This window comes from Pleurodeles waltl, chromosome 4_1 (genome assembly GCF_031143425.1).
Source record: "Pleurodeles waltl isolate 20211129_DDA chromosome 4_1, aPleWal1.hap1.20221129, whole genome shotgun sequence".
NCBI lineage: Eukaryota > Metazoa > Chordata > Amphibia > Caudata > Salamandridae > Pleurodeles > Pleurodeles waltl.
In genome coordinates this window covers 763,738,685-763,752,281 of record NC_090442.1, presented here as the reverse complement: position 1 = coordinate 763,752,281, position 13,597 = coordinate 763,738,685, and the positions used below count along the sequence as shown (strand labels likewise).

At 41.4% G+C, this 13,597-nt stretch overlaps 1 protein-coding gene across 3 annotated transcripts in view; it reads right to left on the bottom strand.

Moving 5' to 3' along the window:
• Positions 1 to 9,770, bottom strand: part of TNPO3 (transportin 3) — a 991,461-nt gene extending 981,691 nt beyond the window's left edge. For all 3 annotated transcript variants that reach the window (XM_069229384.1, XM_069229382.1, XM_069229383.1), the window contains exon 1: positions 9,404 to 9,770. In XM_069229384.1, coding sequence (XP_069085485.1) covers positions 9,404 to 9,520 — 117 coding nt within the window. In that variant the 5' untranslated portion in view covers positions 9,521 to 9,770. The remainder of the gene's footprint in view (positions 1 to 9,403) is intronic.
• Positions 9,771 to 13,597: the final 3,827 nt, after the last annotated feature.

Below are 13,597 nucleotides of genomic sequence, written 5' to 3'. Positions count from 1 at the left end.
TCCAAACCTACTAACTTGCATGTTTTATGGGTTTTCACCAGCTGTTCTCTAATCTTTTCCCATGCTGAGAAAGGTTGACAAGGGTAGAAGTAAAACTTCTTCTAGAGTTAGCAAGTCAACTTGTAAACGCTGAACAAATTTTTGAATGAGCAAATCTACACACGCATGTTTACTTGATTTAAATTACAGTTCACCAATTTTTGCTGAGTGCCCCTTTGTGACTTTTTGTTTTCATAATTAGGCACCTTAATAGGTCTGGCATTAACCAAGACTTTTGTCTTTATTAAAATTCTATCTCTCTCTCACAGCGAGTGATAACCTGCTCTTTCACAAGGACATAACAGTACACAAGGTTTTATCCAGTACCAAGAACTAATGTGGCAATGTGTACTTTTGCTTTGTGTCATGTTTGATACAATGGTGAGGGCCCGGCAGCTCCCACAACAATCAAGTTTTACAAAAGCTATGTCAAAACAAGACATGCATAAAACAATGCCATAAGCAGGGCCCCTGGAATTAGGCTCAGGACAGAGTTAAATTATGCAGCAGGGTAGAGTAAATTATGTAGCAAGAAAAGGCAAATTATGCTACACAATGCGGTCCATTTTGTAAAGTATTAGTTCATTAATTAATCATTTTAGAACTTGGTAACACTCTCTGGGCATTGATTGCACCTTATTAGTACAGGTGTAACGGCCAAATATAGCAATGAGCAATAGAAAAGTGATCAATCTAGATTTGCAAGGGGCCTTCCATTTTGTGACAAAATGCTTCAACATTTTTAGTAACTTTTGAACCGGCTGAGTAAGAAGAATTTTGTTTTGTTAAAATCTGTAGATTATGCAGCAGATGCTGGATTATGTGACAAAAAGGTGGCAAATCTATCATTATGCAAAAAATCACTAAGGTGCACAATCACATCATTCCAGTGGTCCTGGCCATAAGACTGACCAACAATGTCATGGCTATTTGCTTTGCCAGCGCTTGTTTATATTCATGTTTCCCATAATCTTGTTGAAACTGGTTACACTGACTTTTCACTATGAATATTTTTAGAATTACTGCCATGCATCAACACATTTCATTCAATTATGTTGCATAGAAATGGTACCTAAAATTTCACAGTAATTTAGAAAAAAACAAATCTTAGCTGCATATTTTAGTGAATAGTTTATTTTGAAAGCAAAGAATCATCAAGCTTGCTTTCGAGCTTCTGCAAGTATTTGTATCTATTCAGAGAGCATTATACATAGCCTCATATTTTTAAATTTTCCAAACATGTACACACATTTTTTGCTAGAAACTGCCAGTAGTGCAGTCATAGCTTACAAGAGGTCTAGAAAAATGATAAAAATGTTACTAGACCTGGAGGTCGAGTAGCTTGAATAATCTACTTGACCTAACTAATACACTTGACCTGGAAACGGGTCTCCAAGTGTGATCCTAGGCAAAAATTGTATGGTACAGGTGACTTTATTCATTCTCACCAGTGCACCTTCAAATATGTGGATTTAGCATTTCTGCTGTAAAGAAAATCCCCTTTTGTTTGAATAAATACACTGAACATTTGCTCCAAGTATAATAAATCTAGCCCATGTATAGGATATACATGATCATTGCATGACTTGCCTCTTAGTTTACTAACAGCTTTGCCATCGGGCAGGAGTGTTTCTCAGTTTATGTTTCAACACTCACTTTTAATAAATATATTACTAAAGCATAATGTGGTAGAGCACTGCCATTTACAGACAGTAAATGTCCAAGAAATGTCCAAAAACCTTCCCACTAACTTGCAGCTTTACTGATAAAACTATATAGTGCATTAACAATACAAGTATGTGAGAATTGGGTTTTAGAAAACATTTATAGTTTGGACATCACAAAGTAAATTGTTCTGACTTTTTTTTCATTCTAATAAAATATGTTTTTAATCACACAGAAGTAGAAAAAATGGCCTTTCACACCTACTGAAGTATATTTTGAAATGTTTGTAAAGTTGACTTAGTTATATAAATTGGGTGTGCTAGGAAAAACCTGATACCAAAAGCCTTTCATTTCACATAGGTCAGACAGTTCACCATACAAAATCCTGGAACTCAGCAGTCACAAGGAAAAGTATTTGCACTACAAGAAGTCAAACTGACTTTTGACCTCCATCTCTGAACACAGAGCAAATGGGGCAACAATAAGATTTAAAGGCATCTTAATTGCTAATTCAGTTTCTGACTGAACAGAATACCTGTTCTTTGTCCATTTGCCAGAAGGATGAAGTGGAATCTAAAAATAGCTCGGCCTCATAAAATAGAACTCGCCATAGGAGTGGTTGAGTAGATTTTGCGAGCCCCGTACAACATTTATTTACAGCGCTCACCCTAATAATAAAGGTTTTGCATTATTGAACCATAAATACATTATAGTACACAAGCATTATCATATGGACATAAATATTCAATAAACTGCAAACCATTCCCTTCCTGCTCCATAATGTGAACTGGCAACCAAAGAGTTCGTGCTGCAGGGGGTTGGGCCTGCTTGTCCCAAGGACAAAATCTGCATGAAAATTTGTTGTCCTTGAAACCAGGCAGTATGCACTGGGTGGCGGGCTACGGGTATTCCACACCCCCTGAAAAGAAGCTCGATCTGATCAAATATGACTCGCCATAGCAAGTGGATTTTTTGAGTCCTGCATTGGGCTACAAATTCATAAAATCTTGCACATAATAAATAAACTAGCCTTGCCTTGGGTGTGCCTTCTGCGTGCATTGGCATGTTTAATTGCCGGTGTCAAGCACATCAGATGCGAGGCAGAATCAACTGCTAGTAGGCTACTCCTCCCGAGGAGTGTGAACATCGTGGCATCTCAAAAATGCCTGATGTCACTAAAATGCAGGCTCTAACAGACCCTTGTCACAACCCCCACAAAGTATAAACTAGACTCAAGTTGGAGAACAAAAGGCAAAAAAAACACAAATCAGAAGAGATCAAAGCATAAAAACGCTTAAAAACAGCAAGTAGTCTGCACCTGTAAAACGACCTTACATCACCTACGCCCCCTCTCATTCGTCTGTGCATCTGTGTGGTTAAATGCTGGGGCCAAGCACATCAGGCACAAGGCAGTGTAAACTGCTAAAGCGCTACCCTACCTGAGGTGTGTGAGCGTGGTGGCACCCTCCGGAGGCCGACGAGCAAGGTGGCATCTGTCCTTCTGCCACTTCGTAGTTCTAAGACCCTGCAGCCCTTCCTTAATGAAGTGTTCAGAGATGATTAAAGCATTCCAAACGCATGTACTTGGCAAGAAAAGTTCCTAGCAGCAGGACTCGGGAAACATATCTGCCACCACTGGACTGGTGCCATTTCAAGTACATCCCATGTTCTCCATCCAAAAAGCACTCCATCTTCCACAATCTTAGCCAGACATCAGGAGCCCTTATGGGCTGCAACGTTTTTTTTGTGTCTGTTTTTTTAAGATCAAGACTGTATTCAACTACAGTGGTAAAGGACAGTGTCCCCAAAATTCTAAAAACATAAATGCAGCTTTTGTGCGTGCTCCACTGCGGTAAAACAATCTAAACATGTAGTTTCATTTTCACAAAGTAATGTTTCGGATAGCTGGGAGAAAGGACACAAGAGAGCCTACCATTAGGCAAGGTGAACAAGTCCTTTTAATTCCCCAGCTAAAGAAAAATTATCCCTTCAAGTTAGAGCATCTTAACAACCTTGGGTACAGTGTCAGAAAAGTGCCTTGATTTGTTTCTTCCAAAAGAGCTGAAATGCAAACTCTGGTTAGAGGAGAGACAAAGATAGTACCTTGTCAGAATGACAGACTTTCCACCATCTTTATTTTTGCTAAATATTTACCGGTTGTACAGGGGATAGCATAGGTACCTTTGTGGAAAGCAGTGGGGGATGGGGATACAGCTCAGGAGATAATGTCTGACCTACTCCGACAGAGAACTAAAATGTGGATGTCAAGCAGAGGCCAAAAAATGGCATGCCTAAAGCCAGGACACATAGGCCCATATTGGCTTATATTTTACCAAAAAATGATTCTTGTTGACCTGAATTTCAGGCATATTGAAGAAGGCAGACTGGAGTTCAGCATCCTACTTCCTAACTTAGGAAAAGAGAAGCAGATTGTTTATGGTGCAAGGCATTTCTGACCACCCACAAAGGTTTGCTGGCATCCAATGTGCTTTTAGCCCTTGCTGGGCCAGGCCAACAGATAATGCACTCACATCACCCCACCACCTGGGAGCTGACATGTAGTCCAACCATGCAGGTTGGGTTGCAATCCCAGGCCTGTACTCAGAGCCTAACACTGCCCCATAAACATTTCCAATACCAACTAAAAATGGCATTAAGTGAGCACGTACACCAAACGAATAACTGCTAGACCCTCTCCACTGGAGCTTGAGCATCTCTTCCCTGAGCCGGTGTAGAGAAAATAGTGCACACTGCATCCTACAGTACACTTTCTCAAATACAGTGGTTAAAATCAATGCTTTCTACAGATACACAATGCATGCTTGGGGGCTGAACTATGTCAAACATATACTACTGTCCAATAGGGACAGGATCTGACTTAAAAGTCTCTGTATTGTAAAAAAAGAACAAATAAAAATTTTTTAAAAACTGCAGAAGCACTTGGAGCGCTACCATAATCTGTTTTGCAGTCTAATATAAATCACTCAGAACAGATGCCCACCACAAGCAAGAGGTGGCCATCAATTGTCATGGATGCCGCCCTTAAACCATAAATCCATTCAGAAACCAGTTTGCCACGTTACACCAGGGATAGCACCGTCAGTGGGAACAGAATGTAAAATAAACACTTATCGGTGAGGGATGTGATAAAGTGACAAGTGATTGCGAAGTAAAAGAGGCTGCGCACTGGGGAGATAAAAGGACATTGCAAAGTAATCTTTTGTTTATTTATTTTTTTAACAAAAACACAAATTCCAGAAGTCTAGCCCTCTAGGGATGGGAGCACATTAGGGGTAAACACCTGACCTGCCCAAACTGGAGGCCCGGTCAGCCAGTGAGTTTCAAGTATGTTTAAAGGTAAACTACTCAACCAGAAAGCTAAAATTGAGATCTGCATGAGGAGATGACAGCCCTAGTCAATATGCTTTTTTATACCACAAAACAAATCATGGTATCCATTTGGTGTCTCAGAGGGAACTGGGGTAGGTAACCACTTTCTTGCTGGGGATGACATGCTGGTAGTTTAGAGGAGATGGAAGGGTCCCCAAGCAATGAAGGGCTGATTGCCACCCCAGCTATTATTTTCTGATAAAACACGAATTCCTTAGAACCGAGTGGGCATCTCTAGGAAACGAGCTGGGTTAAAACTCCCAATGTGCTCCCCAGGAAGACACCCTACAGGTAACTTGGACATGGGGTGTGGTGTGAAAATATGACAGAAGAGGTTGGCCTTCGGGCTATGAGATAATTATATATATATTATATAAAAAATCATGGTGTCTACATGCCATCTTTGTCCACAACACCTCAAATCCTTGCGGGGCAGAGAGGCTTGCTTTCGCTTAGATGAGGGGGAAGCATCTCTTAAGTAAACAATAGCCTGGTTGGGCTAGTTGGCCAATTTTCGGTTGGTGAGCTGCCCTGCTACATGCCAGCCCAATTAGAAACCTCCTTGGAAGAGGTAATGTTGGATAGGAAATGTCCCCCATTTCAAACATTACCTCGCCCATTAAATTAGTGTTCCTAAGAGGGGTGGGCTTAAAGAGGGGGGGGGGGGGCACACATATGAGCACTGCAAACACAGAGCCACTGAAACAATACTGTTTGCGCAGTCTTCAGATCCAGTTGTGTTCAGGACACAAGAGGGCGGAGTCCACTCATTAAGTTTGGATACAGGGTGTAATACCCTCTTAGCCCTGAGCCAATGTCTCTGGGGTGTTGCCTTTTATAGTGACCGGTTCACTGTGGCTCTCACAGTGCATTTACACTGTTTTCCTTTCTTGTGCCACAAGCTGTTTTTGCTGCTGCTGCAAATTGTATTCACAGGAGGAGCTATCCAAGTTTATTAGGTGCCATGTCCGAGATCCAAACTGCTTGCTGCCTTTCATTAAGATGGGCAAATAGTGTTTTAGCCCCTCCTTTTAACAAAAACATTATCCTGTCTTCAAGAAAAATATATATATATATATATATATATACACACACACACACATATATAATATATATACATACATACATACATATATATATATGTACACACACACCCACACTATAGCTTTAAACAAACATACTCTGGATCTCAGTCTTTTCACAAGACCAACTTTCCTTTTCCCCTCCTATATAAATAAAATAGACCCCAGCATTTAATGCTGAAACTCCTGAGCAAATTAAAGCAACTGCTCCCTGATGACGTAAAGATAGCCACACAAACCCCTGCACATTGATTCCTGAAACTCACAGTTCCCAGGTATAGGCGTTCCTAGCTCAGACAAAAGCATGCACCCAAAATGTGTCAATTAGGTGGGAATGAGTCTATGGCACTGGAAACACAAATGCACAGTTATGCTTCAATGCCTAAACATTGCATAAAGTTTAAATACCAGTCACACATTAAGCCATACAATTCTTAAGGTCACCCTAAACACGAACAGCAAATCCTTTGGAGGAGAAATACTGTAGGAGCAGAATCCCAATTTACTGTTACAAAATCTGGTGTGTAACACCCAAATTTTACATCTTGAGGTCAGCTCCGGCACACTTGATCGAACTGTAAAAGACACCATGTCCTTTCAACCCTCAGTCTCAAAAGAATAACATTAGCAAAATAAATATTAACCGGACCACTCAATAACTGAATTCTAGATCAAAGGAAAGGCATCCGATTTACTTAAAGAATCTTAATCAAGCGGTAGAGAATAGTTGATAAAATGCTATAAAGCTATGTACAGAGCACACAGGAATCATAGTACTTCTAAGACAACCAATAAAGCAAAATTATAAAAAACTGGAAATTAATCAGAGTCCCTAAAGTGTAAGAAAATATCATTTTCGGTATCAAAAACAACACTGACAATATGTCTATGTCGGGCAAAGTCCCAGGAGGAATTCTGAGATCTCAAGACTCTCTCCCAAAACCAGGGACTTTTCTACACAACTTTACGTAGCTAATAACTAAAAGCTTCAGATTCAACATGACATGATGACAGATATCACAACATTAACCAGTTGCAAATAAACATGTCAGATTCTAATGCAATACTTCTCACCGCTTGTCTATGTGCAAGACACCATCACCTCCTGTTGATGTCCAGAGATGCACTATGCATTAGATTTCACATACTAAAAAAATAAGCATTTTCAACTAGGCATTGCCAGGAGGATACAATCAGAAGGATCGACGTTCCTTAACATACACAGAGAAATATTTCATTCACGGAACTCGAGCTTTAGGAAAGTTACCAAACACGTCACCGTGCAAAGTATGCAGAAACCATGAGGAGAGAAGACATTCAGGGAGGCAAGACTGGGAGGGGGAATAAACTGGAGCAGTTTAAGAGTACACCAGAAACAACATCCATTTAACTAAAATTGTGATCAAATGAGAAAATGTGGCATAACTAAAACACATTAATAAAAACACTTCTATATTTGAAAAACTCATTTGAATTGCAATAATGTGAAATCATTTACAATTAGAATTCATCGTACAAATTATTAGTATACAAAATAGATTGGTGCATAAAATGTGCACATTAAAAATCAAAATTGGGACAAGAACATCCCACTGAAACTAAAGCCTGCAGAACAACACAAACGTAATCAACCATTTAGTCAGCAAGAGATTAGCTACAGGTAAAACAAATAGCCTCTCATTCCGATATACACAATAGTGTTAAATAATGCTAAAATCTGGCAAGCATCTAAGATTCTCTTTTTATCCATCAAACACATGCTGTCACTGCAAATACATTTTTAAAAATTAAATCACAAGCCATTTGTTCTGAACTGTCATTTTTTCCAATAACCTACCAAGAACTATATGATGTACCCTTAATAAGCATAAAACATTAAGCTTCTTACCACATTTTGACAAGTTCTTATATACTCTCTTAAGCAGCGATAGGCAAGCCACTGAAAACTAGAGCCGGAAGCCTGGCTCCGATTGAGCTCCTGTTCTAAAGTAGAGCCTATAATCGGCCACGCTTCCATGTAGTTTCTGCCCGGCTCCCTCCCTCTCCCCAGGATCTGGCCTTACGGTCAGAGCTACTGACTGCGGAAGGTGTGATCCAGGGTCGAGTCTCGGCAACGGTTCAACATCCGGCGATTCAGGGTAAATCAAGTAATCTCCCCGTGTCCATAAAGAATGTATGTGACTGGGTGTAATGCAACTGGTGCTCATGTTAAGTGCTCGGTCACCATGTCGAGTATGCGATGTTACATAAAAACTACAGAAAAATTAACTAAGGGGTAAAAACAGAGACTTAACATAGGAAAGCCAAATAGGTATGTGTTTCAAGCTGATTTCTACAAACCGAAACCATAAATCTTGGATAAATTGCTGTTCCTTAATTTACTTGTGTAATCTTAAAATGTTTTATTTCACCAAAACTCATTATCGCATACGAAAGCACATTCAAATATGTGAGTCCTGGCTCCAGATGTACAAAATAGCACCTTTACGAAGTTCTTCTGAGCGCGCTGCCATAATATGCCTTATTAATGTCAACGCTTTCACGAATTTAAAGAACTAAACTTATTTAAATTTTGAAGAGACGTTGTTGTGTTTTTCTTGACGGTTGTTGCACGATTTAACATACCAAATATTTTCAGGACTCGGCTCTTACACTGGCTCTATGATCCGAGCCAGACCTTTAAGCTCGGCTCTCCCTCTTAATTTGTCGGCCCGCATACAGATACTACTTTGAGATTTTGCGAACCACAGTCAGTATTTTAGTGAGAATGATTGTTAGCAATTTCTAGACCACGTCTTTTCTTGTCTATTACCAACGGCATGAGATGCCTTTTTGACCAACTAAAAATACATAAACAAGGACAAAACTGAGCCACTCATTAGAGCTGCAACTCTCCTATGACACTGCACTGTGACTGTCCCTTCAAAACTGACGTTTCCTTATTGGCCAGTTCAAGTCCAGATCTTACAATAAAGTGATCTGATTGGCTTAAGAGCATGAGCCTCCTCTTGGTGCCTCGCCTGCGAACTCAACTTTAAGTTCCCTAGAGTCAGCTCTTTGGGACCTGTCCTGACAGACTTCCCGAACCCTCCCCCAAAACTATCCAGGACGCTGACGCCAGCAACTTCATACGCAAGGCAGCCGCCCCTAATAACTTGTCCAGTTTCACATGACAACACTGTGTCCTTTCCTTTAAAAGCCTTATACGCCCCACCCCCAACGCTCACCGATTTTTGCAGCTCCCCCAACCAAAATGAGGCGCGCTCCTTGCCGCTGGGTTCGGGGTCATGGTAAAGCGCCTGCACAGCCTGGTACACCAACTGCAGGTTTGGTTTGGCCTCCATGGCAGCGATTCGGGCGTACACCGGGCAAGGCGGCTCTTCACACGCGGCTCCTTCTTAAGCACGCCCCTCTTCCCATACCCCGCTTCGCTGTCCGTTGAAGGCTCGCGCTGCTGCTTGTCCCAGGCGCGAGGCTCCCTCCGCTGATAAAATTAGTTACCCAGTAGAAGCCCTATTCTGTATCACACTCAATACACTGGCGGGTTTCTAGGTCTCCGGCCTCTCTCCCATGCAGCAGCTACGTCACTTCCGCTCCTTGCCCTAGCGACGGGAAGTACGGGTAGGAGTGCCGCCGAGGCTCGCCTAGGAAGCCGGCAAGTGACAGGAAGTTAAAGTGGTAGCCATCTTTGAACAACATAGGTTTCCACATCAACTACCGCAGTGCAAAAGAAAGCAACAGATAGCTCGAAATCTTTCACTTAAATGAACCATATTTAAAGGAAAACAGATGACTCATATAATGCGATAGTAAGGTAAAGAAAAAAGGTTCATGTTTATTGTTCTCACAAATAATATTGTACAATAAATAACTGCCCTTGGCAGAAATTTCAAATCTCCTCGAGACGAAATGTCATCACAACTTACACAGCACTTGAAGTCGGTGGGTTACGTTCTCGTTTGGTGACCGTTTTGCACCATGCATTGGAATAGCATCCGTTTCAACTATTTTTTTCAATCAATACCCAGAGATGTTTTGTCAGACTACTAGAGCGTCTCCTCTTCACTTTTCGAACCGGAAATACAGACGAAGAGATTTTCATTCCTGCTTTAGAGTGGTTGGGTGGCAACCGAAAGAACGAAACAGCAGATAATATGTTTCTGACCATCTTAAATCCATGATGTTCCAATCAGTGGACATCAAACAGGGCACTTAAAGCTTCCTAGCTCCATGTGTGAGTAGCTCATAGAGTCCATGCCTTTGCATCTTCCGACTTATACACTTCACTCAAAACATTCAGATGATCAGCGGAGGCATACACGACCTAACACCCAATATGGTTTATTCATTTCCTCCCTTTTCTTTCCAGGAAATGTTGTTTAGCCACACTCACTTTAAATCTATCTCTGTAGAGGATTTTCAGTCAACCTTCCCCTCCATTAACCCATCAGCATATTCCAGATCCACAGGCTCTATCACTTACAAATGAACGCCAACATGCCCTCATCCCAATTTGACTTACCAACTCCACTTCCTCCCTTGCTCAAGGCTTGCTTTTTTAAGACAATGTCGAAAGTGAATCTTCTATACTCTCTTATGGAAAAAAAAGCTAATGCTCATCCACACAACTCTGATAGTTACCTACTAATCACAGCTCTACTTCTCTTGAAAAAAGTAATAGAATCAGGGGCCAGGGCCAGATGTAGCAAAGTATTTGCACGTCGCAAACGGCGAAAATCGCCGTTTGCGAGGTGCAAATGCCTCTTTGCTATGCAGAAATGCATATTGCGAGTCGGTACCGACTCACAATATGCATTTCAGAATCGCAAATAGGAAGGGGTGTTCCCTTCCTATTTGCGATTCGGAATGGAATGCAATACCATTTGCGACCAAATATGTGGTCGCAAAGGGTATCGCAGTTACCATCCACTTCAAGTGGATGGTAACCCACTCGCAAATTGGAAGGGGTCCCCACGGGACCCCTTCCAGTTTGTGAATGGACCCAAAACATTTTTTTCAGGGCAGGTAGTGGTCCAAGGGACCACTGCCTGCCCTGAAAAAAAACCGAAACTAAAGGTTTCGTTTTTTTTTTTTAAGTGCAGCTCGTTTTCCTTTAAGGAAAACGGGCTATACTTAAAAAAAAAAAACTGCTTTATTGAAAGCAGTCACGAACATGGAAGTCTGCTGACTACAGCAGGCCTCCATGTTTGCGAGTGCCTAGACTCGCTATGGGGCGCAGTTAGCGACCCACCTCATTAATATTAATGAGGTGGGTCATTGCGACCCCATAGCGAGTTGCAGACGGTGTCTGAGACACCGTTCTGCATACCAATTTGTGAGTTGCAAATTGCGAGTCGTAATGACTCGCAATTTGCAAGTCGCAAAATGTTTCTTTGCTACATCTGGCCCCAGATGTAGCAACAAACCAAATTGCGAGTTGCAATTTGCGAGTCCATCCGACTCGCAAATTGCAACTCGCAATTTGGTATGCAGTACGGTGTCTCAGACACCGACTGCGACTCGCTATGGGGTCGCAATGACCCACCTCATGAATATTCATGAGGTGGGTCGCAAATTGCGGCCCCATAGCGAGTATAGGCACTCGCAAACATGGAGGCCTGCTGTCGTCAGCAGACCTCCATGTTTGTGACTGCTTTTAAATAAAGCATTTTTTTTTTTTTTTAAGTGTAGCCCGTTTTCCTTACAGGAAAACGAGCTGCACTTAAAAAAAAACAAAACCTTTAGTTTCGGTATTTTTTCAGGGCAGGGAGTGGTCCCTTGGACCACTCCCTGCCCTGAAAAAATATTTTTGGGTCCAGTCACAAACTGGAAGGGGTCCCATGGGGACCCCTTCCAATTTGCGAGTGGGTTACCATCCACTTGAAGTGGATGGTAACTGCGATGCCATTTGCGACCGCATACGCGGTCGCAAATGGTATTGCATCCCACTGCAAGTCGCAAATAGGAAGGGAACACCCCTTCCTATTTGCGAGTCGGAAATGCATTTTGCGAGTCGGTTCCGACTCGCAAAATGCATTTCTGCATAGGAAACTGCGTTTTGTGACTCGCAAACGGCAAATTTTGCCGTTTGCGAGTCGCAAACAGTTTCCTACATCTGGCCCAAGGTGTTACCATTCAATTGGAAAACATCATTTCTAATAACCAGCTGCAGGTTTTTCACGATTTGGCTTCATATTCAAACAAACCAGTGAAACCTCTATGATCAGAATTATAGATGACTGACTCCCTTAGAAAATGTGAACAAGGCAAACACTACATTCTGGTGGTCATTTATCTGTAATTGTCTTCAAATGTCATTGACCGCAGTATCTTCCTACATACTCAGCAAAAGAGAATTGGCATTGATGGTATGTTACTGAATTGGTTAAAGTCCAACCTCAAAAGCATATGTCAAAAAGTATGATGTTCCAGAACTATATGTTTGTGATTTACAGAAACAGTTATGGATACGCAGGAGATGGTGCCTAATTTAGGAACACCCCTTTGTTAGGATACAGGGACCCTTACCAACCAAGTTGGTATGCTTCATCATTGGGTCCTGCTCCTCATTGAGTGGGGGTAAGGGGTGTACAATACTCGATGGCCATCCTTACGGAGATCTTGTGGAAATCTTTTATCCTTAGTTCTATTGCCAATATGGCTCATGAAACTTCACGCTCATGAAACTTCCCACTTCTGTTGTTTTTCTTTAGATCCAGATGGTTTTATAGACTGGGCCAAAATATTCTGTGAATTAAAATTACCTATGGAAATGCAGAGTACGTAGTGATTTTTATTTGATAATTGATTGCATGGTAAGATCACATAAGGGACTCCCTGAACCTAATTAATCATTAAGCCTTACTAGGTCGACATTTTTCTTGCCCTTGGTGGCCCCGTAACATTTGTGGCAATTGTCAGGACCAATTCAGTGCCCTAATTTAAACAACAGAATTGAATTATACTGTGTAATATCACTTCCTATAGTGCTATATATTATATTGGTGCAAATTCTAACCATTAGAAACAACTCCTAGATTCCTTTTAAGTTTTTATAGCCTACAAAATGACACACAATAGATACCTTATGCACGTATTAGTTTTTAGTTGATAATCATTGTTGCTGTTGCGAGAACAATTCCGCATCTCACAAAAATACCACACTCGAACTGCATGAAAAAAACGCCAGTGAAAGTGACAAGGCATCTCACCCTAACTTAAAGTAATCAGAGCCCCAATATGTACGTGCATCGTACTGCGGCATTGTCATGTTTATCCCTCATGCCCATCAACACGCGCATGGAACTGTGGGCAAACTTCCTGCATATCTGCTATTTAGACACTACATGCAGGAGAAATGCGTTCCACAGTATTGTTCAGCACCATATCATTTTTGCTGGACTATGTATCTTGAATTGGTG